This window comes from Lucilia cuprina, chromosome 3 (assembly GCF_022045245.1).
Source record: "Lucilia cuprina isolate Lc7/37 chromosome 3, ASM2204524v1, whole genome shotgun sequence".
Lineage (NCBI taxonomy): Eukaryota > Metazoa > Arthropoda > Insecta > Diptera > Calliphoridae > Lucilia > Lucilia cuprina.
In genome coordinates, this window is record NC_060951.1 from 57,063,692 (window position 1) to 57,080,221 (window position 16,530).

Below are 16,530 nucleotides of genomic sequence, written 5' to 3' on the forward strand. Positions count from 1 at the left end.
AAAAAATAAAAGATTGAACACGTTTATATTTATTTGTTGTAAATGTTGTTTGTTTTAGTTTTGCTTTAAAAAAAAATTGTCATTAATTATAAAATTAAGTTGTGTATGTTTAATTTATATTTTAAAATATAGTGAATTAAAAAATTTGAAATCATTGAGAATCAAATAGAATTTAATTTGCAATTTAATGAGTATACATATTTCATTTTTAGTTTATTACTTTTAAAATATATAGCTTTTTAATCCATTTGTTGGTTTCTTTTATAAATTTATTTTTATTTTGATAAATGTTTTGCTTATTCCTTTATTTTGTATTTCACTGCTTTAACAATTTAATATTAATATATATTTTTTTATTATATTGATTATATAGTTTGGTAATAATTTTTTGTTGCTCTTCAAAATATTTGTAAGAGTTTATTTTATGTTTTTTTTTATTGTAAATTAAATTTTCATTATATATTTTTTTATAAAAGTTCTCATTTGTTTAAAATGTTTGTATCTATTTTAACTTTTATATGTACGTTTAGTTTGTGCTTTATTTTTGAGTGTTTGAGTTTAGTTTTTTGTTTTATTTCGAATTTATTTTGAAATAAAATAACAAAAAATAATAATTTTAAGTTCTTTTAAAAAAAGGCAGATTAATTTCTAGCAACACAAACTTTTTAAATAATAAGTTACAAATACTGAATTTATATGACTTATTTTCAATGAATTTTCTTTCTTATTGCCACCGGAAAAAGGACCTAGCAGAAATTTGTCCAATAAAGTTGAGACTTTATATCGAAAACAAAAAGCTAATTATGTGGAATCAGTTTTGTATAAAAATGTATATTTCAATTCTATTTGAAATTTGTATTTTAAAAATAACTAAAACTTTGTGAAATTTTCTAAAATCATATTGGATTTTTGTTAATTTTGAATCCCATAAACTTTTCTAACCGATTACTCTAATACTTCAAAATCATTATGGCAGTTATATTTTGTCACAAAAGAATTTATAAAGATTTACAAGTAGATTATTAGGAATTTTTGACTAAATTTAATATTTTTAAAATAATATTAAAAAAATGGAAAATATTTTCAAATATATAAAACCAGAAATCAGCTAAAAGATATCTTTAAAAGAACTACACTTAAATGGCAGAAGATACATAATATTTTAGCGCAGTATTTTTATGTGTAATTTTATTATAATAAATTTTGTATTTTAAATTTTAAACTAATTATCTTGATGGCTTTTTTTAAAATGTAAATGTAACTCTTAATTTAAGAAAAAAAAGAACTAAGAACATAAATGATAAGATGATGTTTGTGGACTTGTGGGTGATAATACAACATAGTGAAATGGGTGTAGATAGATTTTGTGGCTTGTTTTTTATTTTATTTTTATTTTCATACTCGTAGAAGGATTTTTGTTTTTGTTTTAGGTTTAAAAACTTTGATTAGATTTTAAATTTTGTTTAAATTCCAAGACTGCAATTAAAAAAAATAAAAAGAAAATAGAAAGAAAGAAAAAAATGTATATATTCATATCGTATATGTATTAAGTAATTAACAAATGCGATATGTATTTAATTAAATAATTTACAAAAAAAAAAAAAACTATTTGCTGTGAAATACATATTTATGTATAGAAAAGCATGCAATGATTTATAAAAGAAAATTGAAAATGAAAATAACTCGACCACTTATACAAGAAGTTTGATATTAATATTTCTCTTCAGGTAGCAAGAAATTTAACACTTTCTCTATTATTAAAAGAAATGTTTTTGTTTTAAATAATATAGTATAAGTGGTCGATTTATTTTCATTTATCGATAGTTAACGAAATATGTATGTACATTAGGTTGGTACTATTTTAATAGAGCAATAAATAAGAGTTTTATATTCAGCTGTGCCGAGTCTTATATACCCTTCAACGTAGTGTGTAAAGAAATGACTGCTAGTCCTAGTGAGGCCCCCTTTTAAAACAAAAATTGACATTTAAAGATTTTCATTACCTTAGGGTTCAATAACAGAAAATCTTTTCCTACAAATTTTCATTCACTCAGGACTTTAAATGTTTCAATATTAAAGAAAATTCAAAAAATTTCAAAAACTACTTTAACTTTTTGTGTGCGGGAAACAATTTTCGATCCAGCACAACAAACACACACAGATAACTTGAAGATTTTATTGCGAAGATATCTGGAGTCTTCAGAATATTGAATTCAACAAACCTACAGACGGATAAAGATCAAACGACTACGCTATAAGCATATAGAATACATATACATATATTATATTGAGAAAATTACAAACGGAACGACAAACTTATTTATACCTTTCCTACAAAGTTGAAGGGTATACAAAAAGTTAAAAAACTATTTTAAAATATGTAAAAAATTTTTTCCCGTACTCTTCATGTTTGCAGGTTTTATTCTTAAATATTCAAAATTAATTAGAAAAGCAACAAAACAGATATATAGACTTTGAGTACAGGAACGACTTAGTTTAAAAACCTGCAACTTGAGTAGGGTGAAAACAATGAAAAATAATACTAAAAAAAAGTAAATAACTAAATTTTGATGCAAATATACAATGAAATTTTTATTGAAAAAGAATTATGAAAATATATAAAAATGTAATAAAAATGAAAAAAAAAAAATAATCTCGATTAAGTTTTAAATTATATCGTTAAAGAAAAGTTCTTACATGCGAGAGCCTTTTTGTTGCAATACTTTTGCTCTATCATTTAGTTCAGGCTCACGACCACTTGTTGCGCCACACTCTTTAGAGACAACACAAAGAAATTCATTATTATCAAATGCACCATAATTTGAATGATATTGTGGGCCAACACTGATTAATTGTTCAAATCTCCAACCATCAGAGAGTGTTGAGATCATCTGTTAAAATCAAATATTAAAGTTAAAGTAAAAAAAGTATATGCTTTCTTTTATATTGAAACAAAAAAAGCATTATTTCATTGTTATATACTGCATAGACACGGACCTGAGTCAATTCTTGCTCACGGCATTGCAAAACACGATATACACGCTTTTTGTCAGCTTGTGGTCTCTGCAAAAGAAAAAAAAAACAAAGAAAATTTTAAAATATTTGTAACAGAGTCTAGGGTTTTTTTTAAGTTTCTTTGCAATAACAAACTTACTTGATCTCTATTAGTAATGCACTCTTTCACTAACGTTATCAGTTGTGTGACATTATAAAATTCAGCCTCTTCTAGTACTCCCTCCTCCGAGACACCATCTAATACTAATTTTCCATGACGCAAATAGTTTAAAACTGGTGCAAAATATTTAGGATCTCGGTCTATTAAGTAGGCACCCGTTTCATCCTTGAAAAAATTATTTCAATTAAAAAAATACATAAAAAAACAAAATATGTACAAGTACGGTTGTCAAAGCTTATTAATTATTTTCATTTAAGCAATTAAATGTTTCTTTTGCAATATAATAATAAAAAAAAAACTTAGGGAGGGTTTCTTACTACTCAGTTAAACTATGTTTAACTTGCTGCTAGATTAAACTCGTAACAAATTTAGTCGGACTTTAACCGATGATTGTGTTTTTCAGTTATGGATCTAGGATCAGTTAACATAGTTAGTGTTGCCCACTTTTCAGTCAAAAATATAAACAATAAACAGCTGTTGTTTGCAAATATCACTTTTGTAAAATGTAAAATTTTAGAAAAAATATAAATAAACATTTAAAACAGTAATAATATCGATAAAAGAAAAAATTACTACCTATTTACTTAAAATATAAAGTTTATCTTCTTCCGAATTCATTATTTTATTGTTTTTGTTGATTGTTATAATTAGATTAAACTTGGAATAAATTTAGGCGGACTTTAACCGATGATTGTGTTTTTCAGTTTTAGATTTAAGTTCAGTTAACTTTGTTAGTATTGCCAAGTTTTCACTCAAAAACATAAACAATAAACAGCTGTTTTTTTTGCAAACAAAACTTTTGTAAAATGGACAATTTTGGAAAAATGTTAAATAAACATTTAAAACAATAATTAATAAAACAAAACAAATCGGAAAATTACAATTTACTTAAAATATTAAGTTTTTGTTCATTGTTTTATTGTTTTTGTGTTTTCTCACTTATAACTTGAGTTTAATTGGACAATTTTTTCTAATTTTTGTACAGTCTGTAATAATTTCAGTAATTTTTACAGTTCATTATGGTAATGTTACAAACATACATAGACATACATATATACTACAGTATTATGTTGTTGTTGTAACAGGTTGGCTGTAACTGGGGAAAAAACTTCCTGTTGATACAGCTGTTGCTGAGTTTGGCCGATTTAGAATCGGGTCGTTCCGGAGCGGAGATCCAATTGTCGTAGGCACGAGTATTATGTTGTATCATACTATAGTAGGGACACGACGGAAGCGGTGGTCGACCTGTTAGGGAAAGACAATCCGGACTCACGGTCAACGATAATATTGGGGAGTTGAACAGTACATGGGATGACGGTGACGTTCCCTTACTGACCTCCATGCCAGAATTGTTGAGCATGAAGGGCATGTATTGACCGACTTAGACATGTAGGGTCTTCTGGAGTTGTTAAGTGACTACTTTGGTGAAACTAGTGACACATAGAAGCTGGGGAATTTATCTCTGTCTGACGATGAGCTTACTGACAGTCAGGATGTTAAGATAACATCCACTGCTTAAGAGGCCAAGAGGATCCAAAAGGGACCCTTGGGAGAAGACCGTCCACAGGTCGTACGGCAAGTAGCCGTGGAGGAGAAGCCTAGTACCCCTCCACGAGATATTAATTATACAGGCCGAACGAAGGAGGAGAAGGCAAGGAACGCCGACTGCTTTTAGATATCGAAATCTAGTTTTCAGGAGGCGCTAAATCTTCAATAATTATATCAGACATTCTAAGTGTTAATAGAAACCTAACTTATAGATGAAGTGTATTTAAAATTCGCATTGACAGTCTGTTAATGACAAACATAACATAACATGTACCTATGTATCGGTATGTGTAGTTATTATATGCAGTCAAAATAAATCTGTAAGGTGGTTGTGGCGATATATAAAATAAACAAAAGAAATTAATATCCATACATTAAATAAAACAAAAAATTTTTGTTTCGGCACTGTAATTGTGGCAATGATGATATTAAACTATTAAGATTATGATAACAATATAAAAATGCAAACAAAAAAAAACAAGGAAGTACCTATAAGTGAACACAGTACCTACATAATAAAAAAACCTTATAATTTATCCACTTCACATGATTCATTTAACCGACATAAACAGAAATGAATAACAAACACCCCTTCCGTGCTCTCTCTTTGCATAAAAACAGGGAGAAGGAAATAATGACAATTGATTAGATTGCAATTGACAGTTTACTGTCACTAAATTAACCATTAAACAATGTTATCGCCATTATCATCATAATTATCATTATCATCGTTATCATAATAGGTATCTACTTGTGTATGGTATTCTTGTATATACAATGTAAATATATAGGTTTGTGTAATTATGTTTGTATTAATATATTTGTAGGTCTCTGTACACATTGTATAAATACGTATATTTATGAGTATATAATTGCAATTACAGTTATAAATAACGTTGATTTATATTTTCTTTAGGTTATGATGCTTTACAAAAAAATGGGCAAGTTAACAAGGACATAAGTTTAGATGTAAACAAAATAAGTAGAACATAAACTTACCCGATCTGATATTAAATCACAGTCCTCCTGTATTAAACGTGATAAAAATGAATTCGGATCACGGGAGAGTGTAGTTTTTGTGGTAAGAAAATATTGACCACCTACATTCAGTTTAACCCATTGGTCAGTGCCCTGTTTCTTAAAAACATTAGGACTTTTACGAGTATTTATATTAACTGTTGTCATATTGTGGCTAATAATTTATTTTGTTTTATAACAAATTCTATTAACTTAATATTATTTTATTTATATCTTTATTTTATGTTTTTTTTTTTTTTTTTGAGGCAATCAGAAAAATTGGCTTCGTCCAACACAAACACACATACAATAATATAATGTCATACACCAGCAACAACAATGATACGAAAATATTATTTTGCAAATTTTTGCGTATTGTTTATGCAAATATTAATCGCATTTATTCACAACTATTATGTGCACTTGTTTTGATCATCTTTTGTTTTTTTAATTTCAATTAACTTGAAATAATTAAATTTGTTGCCACAAAATCAAAATGCAGAAAAATGCCTTTAGAGAACTTCGCCGACAAACAACAACCTGTCGGCGGCCAACACATTTCGAAGTCGGCTCTTTAATGAGAAACTTTTCAATTTTCCAATTGTACTATATGAATAGAGGTTTTTCTAAGAAAATTAAAACAGAATTTATACATTCATCCATTTCAGCTTTGAATACAAGTAACAAAAACTTTTCAATCCCTCTTAACGTGTAACATTTTTGGAAACGTTTTTAACGTTTTCTTCGGCGGCACGGTTTGGTCGACGAGTAAAATCGACGCTAGAGTTTTGCCAATTCCCTTCGGTTAACCAGTGATGTTAATTTTTAGTTCTTTTTTAACCAACTTTAACGGGAATAACTTTGTTCAAAATTCTAGCGATTCAACAACCATGCAAAGCGCTTAAAATTAAGCTTTTTTAAATTTTCTATTAAAATTTTTAAATAAAGTAATAAATGTTAATATGTATATTTATTGCTACTGAGAAATTAAATAATTGATTATGCGACAAAAAACAATTAAGTTTACAAAAATAAATAATTATATAACGTGTATGTTTACGCTGACAGAATAAACTTTTTTTAAAATTAAAGAAAAATTAGAAAAAATAAATAAATCTTAGGGTTTATTTCGCAATTTTAAAAGGGAAAGTGGAACATTTTGAAATAAATTAAATTTTTATAAAATAAATATGCAGCTACCGAAAAGTAAATCCTGTTCATCTTTTTAATGTAACCAATTCCAAAAGCGATAGGTTAAAAATCCCAGCAAAACGAAAACAATGAATGCTTTGAAAGCTAAAACAAGTCAGGAGCGACGCAAATCAGTTAATGGTACATACATTACGCCCATTAAACGTGTATTTTTCACATTGCCATCTTCATCTTTGTCGTACTGGGTATTAAAATATATATTTTTAACTGAGTTGTTTCTATATGTTTAAAAAAGCAATTATCTAACCTGCATCATATATTGTTCACCTCCTTCAGGACCTACTGGTACAATTAATCTTCCACCCTTAGCCAACTGTTCTATTAAAGCATTTGGAGTTTCTGGAGCAGCTGCACCCACATGTATTGCATTATATGGTGCATGATCTGGAAAACCCTTACGACCATCACCCTCTATAAAAAATATATGCTTTATTATAGGTATAATAACTTTTAACTAGGTATGTTCATAATTAGATTTTACTTACCCACAATTAAAAGTTTTCCAGACTGCAACATTTGAGGATCATCGTTGTTTAGGTTTTCCTTGCTTAGGCCCACCAATTCCGGTTGATGTTCTATACCCACTATTTTAGTGTTGGTATTTTCGCCCTGATTTTGTATATAACGATAAAAACATGCTGTTAAATAGCCCGAACCGGAACCAACATCTAAAACATGGGCACCTGGTTTCATATGTTCCCTTAAATACTCCATAGCAAAAGCATGCTACAAACAAATCCATTAATAATATGTTATCACATAAGTTAAAGTAATAAATACCATATGTGGTGCACTTATGGTTACACCATGTCCAATACTTTGAGGAGCATCCATATAAGGGTTACGAGGTGAATAAAATTTTCGGTCAGTTGCTATCATTGCCTCAGCTACAGCATCAGACGCAATTACTCGATATTCTTTTTATTAGTAAATTTAAATGCAAAACATATATTATTTGTGTTATGTATTTATTTTCGCTTAGAATTACCTTTCAATTGACGTATAAGGTCTGCATTGTTAGCTCCAACGGAACGCCAGGCCATGGTATCGATAAATAAGAATATTGTTATTAAAAATATCCGTAGTAACTTAAGTTTCCCCGTTTTGGTATATTTTTTTCTAATTGTATGGACAATAACAACAAATTTTTGCACAACAAAAACAACAGTTTTGACAACTGTCAAGACTTTTTCTTCTTTGTTGATAGTTCGAGAATTTGTACCAGCTGTTTTTTGTTTATGTGTTGTTGTTGGAGAGAAATATTAGGGGGTTCACTTTTAGTATTTATTCAATAAATATTTATTATTTTTTTTTAATTCACAAATAATAATTTGTATAGAAATATATTTATGTATATAGTTTAATTACGTCTCAAATCTGTTAAAGGAACATACATTACGCCCACCAAACGCGTCTCACTCACCCTGCCATCCTTATCTTTATCGTACTATTATAAATAAATGTATGTAAATTACTATAGTATTTGATTTTAAAATGATGTATCACCTGCATCATATATTGTTGTCCAAGCTCTGGGCCAACAGGTACAATTAAACGTCCACCTTTAGCCAATTGTTGTATTAAAATTGATGGCTTTTCTGGAGCCGCAGCACCTACATGTATAGCATTATAAGGAGCATATTCTGGAAAGCCTTTTCTTCCATCACCCTCTACATACAAAAACTTTAAAGTACTCCTGCCATTATTTAGTTAAGAAATTAAAACTTACCTACTATAATGAGTTTTTCTGATTTGAGCATTTGGGCGTCATCATTATTCAGATTTTTTCTGCTAAATAGATGATTTTATAAACAAGGTTGATAGTGAACAGACATCGATTAAAAATGCGTTGGCGGATACTGTTGCTTCCTTGAAATCAGAGATTGCTTCTTGCCTTAAGGAAATGAAGAGTGAAATTGTGGATTGCAATAAGCTAATAAACAATGTCGAGATATCAACTTCCAACAAAATTACAGCGTTAGAGGAGGAAAATAATTGTCTGCATAGAAGACTTAACCGTACTAACATTATAGTTACTGGTTTGCCTGCCGGTATAGATGATCTGATGCCTGTTATTATGAAATTAGGAACAATATTTGATGTTCCAATTTGCACATATGACTTACAATATATTTGCTATATGAATAACAGGAAGTCTATTTTGGTGAAATTCAATAGTATCTTTGTTCGGGATAAAATAATGAGTCAATATTTTAAAACTCGGTCTTTGAAGGTTCGTGATTTTGTGGATGGAGATGTTGATTTAAGAGTCTATTTGAATGACCACTACTCTCCTGCTGCTAGCAGACTTAATATGATTTGCAAAAAGCTGCTTCGTAAAGACCTAATTAAAAAGTTCCGAATAATGAATAGTGACAGATTGAGAGTTAAATTAACATTACCGGATGATTCTGAGGTGGTCTATAGTCCTTCTCAATGTGCTGATTTGCTGGATGATGGCCGTTAGTATTTTAAATTTGTTAGTTCTATTTTTTGCACTCTTTGAGTTTAATTTAAAGTACATACATGCATACATGGGAGTTTTATATTACATTTTTCATATTAAATTTATTGTCTTGATTAGGGAATAGTATGAATTAATAATAATCAAATTGTTTTCACTGATGTTTACACTTACTTTTGTGAATGATTCAAAAACTTTCTGTTGTCACATGAAAATTGTATTTATTGCTAAATGCTTAGATAACCAGTTTCTGTATTCCAGATGGGTACTCTAATTGGGTAATCACTTTTATGTGGTTATTCATTTGATTTGAAATAACTATATATTGATTTATTCTGCAAATATTATATTGTATTTGGGAATAAATTGATTTTAAATAACTAAATATTTTTGATAAATATTCATGTGAATATGGAATGTTTTTTACTAGAGTTTTTGAACAATGTATGCCTCATGTATGAAATACATAATTATAAATGTTTATTTTTATTTTTAATTAATTATCTTTCTTAATTTATCAATATTTGATTAACATTTTTTGCTAATGATTAGCTGTTTGTTATAATATTATATTGTTTTGAAATATGTTTGTTATTTTTATTAATATTATATCTTTTTATCTTTTCTGGTTCCCCACAGATATCTTGTTTTTTTATAATGATGCCTTATAACCTAACAGCTGGTCCTCAACTCAGTGTAAATTCTTACTTTAAAACTGCTTTGCAACATCATTTAGGTAATTTTAATGCTGCCCATTTGAATTGTCAGAGTATTAAGCCTTCTGCAAATTGTTCCAAGTTTGATGAGTTAAATGCTCTATTGACTGATGGTTTTTTTGATGTTTTTGCTGTTACTGAAACGTGGTTAAAACCATACATAACATGTCGTGCGGTTGAAATTCCTGGATTCAATATTTGTAGAAATGATAGATTGAATTCTAGAGGTGGTGGAGTTGCGCTATATATTTCCAGTGGAATTAAGTATAGAAAAGTGTTTAAAACTTCAGAACTTGGAATATGTGAGTCGTTATTTGTTGAATTGTACCTTAACAATACAGTATTTCTATTTGGAGTTGTTTACTTACCACATGGTGATATCTGTTCTTTTGAATATTTTCATCATGACCTTTTTTTGAGTTATAATAATATCATTATTGTGGGGGATTATAACTGCAATTTGTTTGATACTGTGAAATCTAATTATATGAGATCTTTGTGCTTTAGACTTAATTTGGCTATTGTTCATAATTCAAAACCAACACACTATGATATTGCTCATGGATCAACATCACTTATTGACTATTGGTTGGTTAGTGATTTTTCTATGGTATGTCTCTCAGACCAAATTCGTTGTCCATCTATATCGCACCATGAATTTCTGTTTGCGTCTTTTGTGATGAAAATTGAGAAATCTAAGGAATATGTAGAATTCCATGATTTTAAATCAATAGAATGGGATAATTTACTTGGTCTCCTATCTAACTTTGACTGTTCTCATTTTTACAGTGGTGATGTTGATGACCAATGTTATAGCCTTACTTCTCTATTAAACTTACTTTTTTCTTGTGTTCCGGTAGTTAAAAAGAGAATTTGTCGTAAAAACATAAATTGGATGAAATGTAAAGAAATTCTATTTGCCCAAAGTCTTAGGGACCTTGCGTATAGAGCCTATTTGTCTGATCGCTCAGATAGTAACTGGAGAGTTTTCTGTAAGCTTCGGAATAAGGCCAAGAATGTTATTCGTAGAGTAAAGAGGTTACATTTTTCTAAAGTTTTTTGGGGGCTTGATTCATCTGCTCTTTGGACGGTTCTTAGGGGTGCTGGCTGTGTTGGGATTGATTCAATGACATATGAAGGTGATATTAATGAATTAAATGATTTCTTTGTTTCGGGTAACAGTACAAATTCCAATATTAACTTAACGAACTTTGATAATTCGATTGATTCTTTTTCATTTCATTGTATTGATGAGATGGAACTAATAGAAGCGTTGAACAAAGTTAAATCTAATTCGGTTGGTACTGACAATATTTCTATTAGATTTGTTAAATTAGTTTATCCTTATATATCTAATTATATACTTCACTTGATTAACTCTATTTTAACAACTTCTACTTTTCCTAAATGTTGGAAAATGGCGAGGGTTGTACCTTTACCTAAGTCTGTGGTAGTTCATGGACCGGAAGATTTTAGGCCTATATCTATTCTTCCAGCATTATCTAAAGTTGTTGAACACGTTATCCGAAATCAAATGCTCGAATCAGTTTTGAATTGTATCTATGTGAAACAGTATGCATTTCGTAGTGGATTTAGCACAACCTCTCTGCTTTTAAGTTTAACAGATAAAATCAGAAATAATGTGAATAATAATGAGTTTAGTGTTCTAATTTCCCTAGATCTTTCCAAAGCGTTCAACAATATCAATCATTGTCAACTTATTTATAAGCTCCGGAATGAGTTTAATTTCTCAAAATCAGCATGTAAACTAATTCTTTCATATCTTGATGGCAGATCTCAGTTTGTTCAAATGAATGGTGTTAGTTCAGGGTTACGTCATCTTTTATCTGGTGTCCCTCAGGGATCAGTTTTGGGGCCTCTTTTGTTTATTTTGTATGTTAACAGTCTTCCTTCTTGTGTCAATTCTATGATCTGTGATTCTTTTCTTTTTGCTGATGATGTTTTTCTGCTGTTCAGAAGTGGTTTGGATTTTAAGGATGTGTTAATATCTAACATAAACTTTTGCCTCAGAAGTATTCTTGAGTGGACATTGGATAATTCATTGTGTATTAACCCTAATAAGACGAAAGCCATTATGTTTGGACCTACAAATCGGTTTTTTGCTGATTTGAATATTTTCTTGGGTGATGTTAGAATTGATTTTGTTGACCAACTTAAATGTCTTGGTGTCATGTTGGATTGCAAACTTTCATTTGCTCATCACATTGACTTATTAAGTTTTAGAGTTTTTGGTATTTTGCGTAAATTATACTCCACGAATTTGTATTTACCATCTAGGGTTAGATATAAATTAGCTTATGCCTTGTTGATGTCTCAGATACTATATGGTTTTGAGGTTATCACTGGTACAAGTGCTATGTATTTAAATAGAATTAGACGTCTAATTAATGCTGTTGTACGTTTTGTATATACAATATACGAATTCGGGAACATATTTCATCACATGTTTTGCGTTTTCTTCATTGTTCTTTTTATGATTTTGTAAACTTCCGTAATATGATTTTCTTTTATAGGGTTATTAAAAACTGTAAACCACTTCCCTTGTACTGCTCTTTTATGTTTACTCGGTCTATAAGAAACCCTCAAATATTAATTCCTAGGATATCTTCGTCTTTCATGGAAAAATCTTTTTTAGTTCGCATTGCAAGGTGGTGGAATGTTTTACCCTATTATTTACGCACTTTCTCCCAATCTGATAATGTTTTTAAGCTAAAACTGTTACAATTTTTTAATTCTGGAATTTAATTTTTTCCTTAATTACTATTTAAAGGAATTGGCTGCTGAGGGGACCATTTTTTTATCTCAATGTTTTTAAAATTGATATGGCTGGGGAGCCAAGTGAAGAATAAATTGATATGAGAATCTGAATATTCTATAGAAGGGACTTAATATAAGTATTTCTATTTTGAATCTAATTTGTATATTTTATTTATATATTATAGTATTTATATATATATATGTATATATTTTTTTTTTATATATATGATCTCAGGCGTTATGTGCTGTGTAATATTAATATTTTGGCCTTTGTAGGCTTTATATTACAAATAAATGAAATAAAATAAATAAATAAATAAATAAATAATTGTGGTTGATGTTCTATACCCACTACTTTAGTGTTACTATTTTCGCCCTGAGCCTGCATGTAGCGATAGAAACATGCTGTTAAATAACCAGAACCCGAACCAACATCTAAAACATGACAACCGGGTTTCAAATGATCCCTTAAATATTCCAAAGCAAAGGCGTGCTGTCATTATCAACAAAAAAAACGTTATTTTTTCCATAATTTGAATATTTGTTTTTAAGTGTATTTAAACTTACCATATGTGGTGCACTAATAGTTACACCATAACCTATACCTTGCGGTGCATCCATATAAGGATTACTAGGTGCATAATATTTACGATCTGTAGCGGTCATGGCAGCAGCTACACTTTCAGTGGCAACAATTCCACATTCTATTAACAAATGTCATTTGTTATCCATCTTTATATAACCATCAAGTTAATGACATTTACCTTTTAATTTCTCTATAAGATCGGCATTATTCACACCTACTGCCCTCCAAGTCATTTTGAGAAATCTTTGAAAAAAATTTAGATTACGAGGCGCTAATTTATTGTTAAATAAATATTTTTTGCAAAAACTCATAATTCGCAATTTAATGACCAGCTGGTTTTGTTTACAAACAATTCCATGTAAACATATCTGACGTTTTAAAATACATGGTTGATTTAAAGCAGCAGTAGAAATGTATTATTTCGACACGAAATTATAGGTTTGAAAACACCAAGCATAACTTCGCTGGTACTACAAATCGCGTAAACAATATACAATATAAAAAATGTACCTTGTTTGATATACATTTTGTTGTATTATTGACTGTTCTTTAAATAAAATTTTCTTGCCGAAATTACAAATTTATAATTTAGGAATGAATGTACTCTTTTAAGACTCTGCCATGACATTTGTTTTTTTCATTTCGAGACTTCAATTGAATGCAATTTAATCCATACAAAAGTGAAAACGAAATTATTACAATAATGGAATCTAAAGTTACCGTTCTAACGCCCAACGGAAGAAGACAAAATGTTAAAGTTACTCCTAACACTACAATTTTGCAAATATTAGAGGAAGCTTGCAAAAAACATGGGTTTTCCAGCGATGAATACTGTTTGAAACACCACAACAAGGAGGTGTCTTTGTCGCAAATGTTTCGCTTTAGTGGTTTACCCAATAATTGTCTGTTAGAAATGTATCAAACGGATAAGAAACGAGTGGCTATGGTAGTGGATATATGTGTTCAAACTGAAGATGGATCACGTAAACAAGCTCAATTTTTGCCCGACGATAATTTGTGGCATGTTCTGAAAGAAGTGATAGGAGAAGTTGAATTGCAGAAGTTCGCTAGTCCGGTAGTGCTTTATATGCGTCAAGAGATATTGGGAAGAGAACTATTAACAAAAACTTCACTGAAATCGTTGGGTATAATGGAGGGACGAGCCTTACTGCGTTTGCTGGACAAACAGCCGGAAGAATTAAAAACGTTTGTCAGAATATAATTTTTAAACTTAGGCTACTATTTACTTTCTTGTTTTTCCCTAAATTTAGACAAGCCATGGTTTATAAACCTCCTGCACCTAAAGTTGTGGCAACAACTTCTGAGGCTGATGATGAAAAACCTAAAACTTCAAAGAGTATAGTGCCTGGTGGTAGTGGTTTTGCCATAACCAAAGACTTGGTACAATCTCTTAAAAAGGCATCAGCAAACGAAACAACTGAAACCAACATTGAAAGCAATGAAGTAGCCAGCAGTAAAACTGATAAAAAAGTAGAAAATTTAGAACCAGAAAAACCCAAATATGACTGGGGTTCAGCACCAGGACGTTCGATGCGTACATCTGAAATAAAAATGGAGGTGGATGAAAATGAAAATTTAGAACCAGAAATTGAACCCGAATATCATATAGTAAATACATCTTAAGTTTAATATTAAATTTTGGAATAATACTTTACTATATTTCTTATAGCTGGGAGAACGTAACGCCTTAATTTACTCCCTAGACTCGGCACAAAATCAAATAGAAGATTTACCCGATTCTTTTTATGATTTAACGGTCAATGATTTGAAATTAGTTTTGCGCGATCTTAAAAAAATAGCCGCCGGCAATGAAGATGCACCACTGCTTACCGAAAAACTCCGTGAATTGGATGATAATAATACCATGCTTAGAAAAATTGCACAATATAAAAATTGTGTCATTAGAATACAATTTCCTGATCGTCATGTTTTACAAGGCATGTTCAAACCAATCGATAAAATCTCAGATGTTAAGGAATTTACTAGAACCTATTTGGAGAATGGGGAAAAACCATTTTATTTGTGTAGGTTTATTGGAAAATTAACGATTTCTTACAAGATTTTAACTTATATTATTATGCAGTTACCATACCACCAAAAACTAAATTGGATTTGAATAAAACTTTGCTAGAATTGGATTTTGTACCAAATGCTTTAGTACATTTTTCGCTGGAGGATGAAAACGATAAAACAGATAAATTTATACATTCAGAATTTCTTAATAAATTAACACCAGCAGAAGGAGCTTTTTATGCAGCTAGCAAATTAAGGTATTAGATGTAATATTTTAACATTTTAAAGGTTTATTTCGAAAAAATTAACTTTGTTTTTCGTTTCAGACAACACAAACATATGCATAACAAAAATGTTACCGATGTTCCAAGTCCCTCCACTGGTGCCATACCAAAACGGCCTAGGAATGATGAATTAAATAATAAATAATAAACACTATTCATTCTTAAAAAGCATTTAATTAAGGTCCTCAATAGTGTCACCACAAAAGTAACATGATTAAATATTAATAAAAGTGCTATATTCGGCTGTGCCGAATCTTATATACCCTTCACCATAGTGTATTTTAAACATATTTTATAAATTTTAAAATTTCTCGTCTACGTTATTATTACACCAAAAGAAAAACAAAATGAACAATAACAACGCTAAACGAAATAAAAAACAAAATTCACAAGGCATCTAAAACAACAGACATCTAACTGCCGGTCCACACTAGGAAACTTTTTTTGGGAAACTTTTGATTTTGCGTAAGAGAGAAAGAGAAAGAATATCATTCATCTCTCTCGCGGTACGGAGTTTCTCGTACTCGGAAACTTCTTTTGTTTTGTTTTTCTTCTCATTCGTACAACAAATCAATTCAATTAATACGTAGTTCCTGAAACAAAAGTTTCTATGTGTGGACATTTAGGAAACTTCAAAAGAGAATTAAGAAAAAGTTTCTCAACAAAAGTTTCCTAGTGTGGACCAGGTCTAAACACACACAACGAAAAACAAAAAC

At 29.7% G+C, this 16,530-nt stretch overlaps 5 protein-coding genes and 1 long non-coding RNA gene across 9 annotated transcripts; 2 read left to right on the forward strand and 4 right to left on the reverse strand.

Annotated features, from left to right (window-relative positions):
* Window positions 1-1,247: 1,247 nt before the first annotated feature.
* Window positions 1,248-6,303, reverse strand: LOC111681469 (BTB/POZ domain-containing protein KCTD5). The gene is made up of 5 exons (XM_023443254.2): window positions 5,723-6,303; window positions 3,155-3,340; window positions 2,998-3,063; window positions 2,698-2,891; window positions 1,248-1,476 (listed from the first exon to the last, which is right to left on the reverse strand). The coding sequence occupies exons 1-5, from the start codon at window positions 5,906-5,908 to the stop codon at window positions 1,464-1,466; spliced, it is 645 nt and encodes a 214-aa protein (XP_023299022.1). The 5' UTR covers window positions 5,909-6,303; the 3' UTR covers window positions 1,248-1,463.
* A 544-nt stretch (window positions 6,304-6,847) lies between these two features.
* LOC111681472 (protein-L-isoaspartate(D-aspartate) O-methyltransferase) lies at window positions 6,848-8,137 on the reverse strand. Its single transcript, XM_023443259.2, has 5 exons — window positions 7,941-8,137; window positions 7,733-7,869; window positions 7,438-7,678; window positions 7,200-7,363; window positions 6,848-7,133 (listed from the first exon to the last, which is right to left on the reverse strand). Exons 1-5 carry the CDS (start codon window positions 7,993-7,995, stop codon window positions 7,047-7,049), a joined length of 684 nt encoding a protein of 227 aa, XP_023299027.2. The 5' UTR covers window positions 7,996-8,137; the 3' UTR covers window positions 6,848-7,046.
* An 88-nt stretch (window positions 8,138-8,225) lies between these two features.
* On the reverse strand, window positions 8,226-13,854 carry LOC111681474 (protein-L-isoaspartate(D-aspartate) O-methyltransferase-like). The gene is made up of 6 exons (XM_046945604.1): window positions 13,675-13,854; window positions 13,478-13,614; window positions 13,230-13,403; window positions 8,682-8,748; window positions 8,459-8,622; window positions 8,226-8,399 (listed from the first exon to the last, which is right to left on the reverse strand). The coding sequence occupies exons 1-6, from the start codon at window positions 13,805-13,807 to the stop codon at window positions 8,313-8,315; spliced, it is 762 nt and encodes a 253-aa protein (XP_046801560.1). The 5' UTR covers window positions 13,808-13,854; the 3' UTR covers window positions 8,226-8,312.
* LOC124418678 lies at window positions 8,731-13,225 on the forward strand. 3 transcript variants are annotated; one of them, XM_046945606.1, is made up of 3 exons: window positions 8,731-9,116; window positions 9,186-9,414; window positions 10,056-11,323. In XM_046945606.1, exons 1-3 carry the CDS (start codon window positions 8,856-8,858, stop codon window positions 10,085-10,087), a joined length of 522 nt encoding a protein of 173 aa, XP_046801562.1. In that variant the 5' UTR covers window positions 8,731-8,855; the 3' UTR covers window positions 10,088-11,323. The 3 variants fall into 3 exon arrangements, 2 of the variants coding, with proteins under 2 accessions (XP_046801562.1, XP_046801561.1); XR_006940137.1 differs by adding an exon at window positions 12,924-13,225 and having other exon boundaries at window positions 8,732-9,414; window positions 10,056-10,152; XM_046945605.1 differs by having other exon boundaries at window positions 8,732-9,414.
* On the reverse strand, window positions 9,185-10,062 carry LOC124418679. Its single transcript, XR_006940138.1, has 2 exons — window positions 9,355-10,062; window positions 9,185-9,296 (listed from the first exon to the last, which is right to left on the reverse strand). It is a non-coding gene; the product is annotated as an uncharacterized LOC124418679 (long non-coding RNA).
* A 167-nt stretch (window positions 13,855-14,021) lies between the features above and the next one.
* LOC111681461 (tether containing UBX domain for GLUT4) lies at window positions 14,022-16,104 on the forward strand. 2 transcript variants are annotated; one of them, XM_046945603.1, is made up of 5 exons: window positions 14,022-14,702; window positions 14,768-15,125; window positions 15,187-15,541; window positions 15,601-15,796; window positions 15,857-16,104. In XM_046945603.1, exons 1-4 carry the CDS (start codon window positions 14,155-14,157, stop codon window positions 15,792-15,794), a joined length of 1,455 nt encoding a protein of 484 aa, XP_046801559.1. In that variant the 5' UTR covers window positions 14,022-14,154; the 3' UTR covers window positions 15,795-15,796; window positions 15,857-16,104. The 2 variants fall into 2 exon arrangements, with proteins under 2 accessions (XP_046801559.1, XP_046801558.1); XM_046945602.1 differs by having other exon boundaries at window positions 14,028-14,702; window positions 15,601-15,787.
* Window positions 16,105-16,530: the final 426 nt, after the last annotated feature.

Excerpts from the sequence above, each read along its gene's own strand:
- LOC124418678 (XM_046945605.1), top strand. The coding sequence starts at position 8,856 with ATGAAGAGTGAAATTGTGGATTGCAATAAGCTAATAAACAATGTCGAG. Across the intron at positions 9,415-10,055 it reads TGATTTGCTGGATGATGGCC|ATATCTTGTTTTTTTATAAT; the intron begins GTTAGTATTTTA and ends GGTTCCCCACAG.
- LOC111681474 (XM_046945604.1), bottom strand. The coding sequence starts at position 13,807 with ATGAGTTTTTGCAAAAAATATTTATTTAACAATAAATTAGCGCCTCGT. Across the intron at positions 13,615-13,674 it reads TCTTATAGAGAAATTAAAAG|AATGTGGAATTGTTGCCACT; the intron begins GTAAATGTCATT and ends ATTTGTTAATAG. Across the intron at positions 8,623-8,681 it reads AGAAAAACTCATTATAGTAG|AGGGTGATGGAAGAAAAGGC; the intron begins GTAAGTTTTAAT and ends TTTTGTATGTAG.
- LOC111681469 (XM_023443254.2), bottom strand. The coding sequence starts at position 5,908 with ATGACAACAGTTAATATAAATACTCGTAAAAGTCCTAATGTTTTTAAG. Across the intron at positions 3,341-5,722 it reads GTGATTTAATATCAGATCGG|GATGAAACGGGTGCCTACTT; the intron begins GTAAGTTTATGT and ends AATTTTTTCAAG. Across the intron at positions 3,064-3,154 it reads GCATTACTAATAGAGATCAA|AGACCACAAGCTGACAAAAA; the intron begins GTAAGTTTGTTA and ends TTTCTTTTGCAG.
- LOC111681461 (XM_046945602.1), top strand. The coding sequence starts at position 14,155 with ATGCAATTTAATCCATACAAAAGTGAAAACGAAATTATTACAATAATG. Across the intron at positions 15,126-15,186 it reads TTGAACCCGAATATCATATA|CTGGGAGAACGTAACGCCTT; the intron begins GTAAATACATCT and ends TATTTCTTATAG. Across the intron at positions 15,788-15,856 it reads TATGCAGCTAGCAAATTAAG|ACAACACAAACATATGCATA; the intron begins GTATTAGATGTA and ends TTTTCGTTTCAG.
- LOC111681472 (XM_023443259.2), bottom strand. The coding sequence starts at position 7,995 with ATGGCCTGGCGTTCCGTTGGAGCTAACAATGCAGACCTTATACGTCAA. Across the intron at positions 7,870-7,940 it reads CCTTATACGTCAATTGAAAG|AATATCGAGTAATTGCGTCT; the intron begins GTAATTCTAAGC and ends ACTAATAAAAAG. Across the intron at positions 7,679-7,732 it reads CCATAAGTGCACCACATATG|CATGCTTTTGCTATGGAGTA; the intron begins GTATTTATTACT and ends ATTTGTTTGTAG.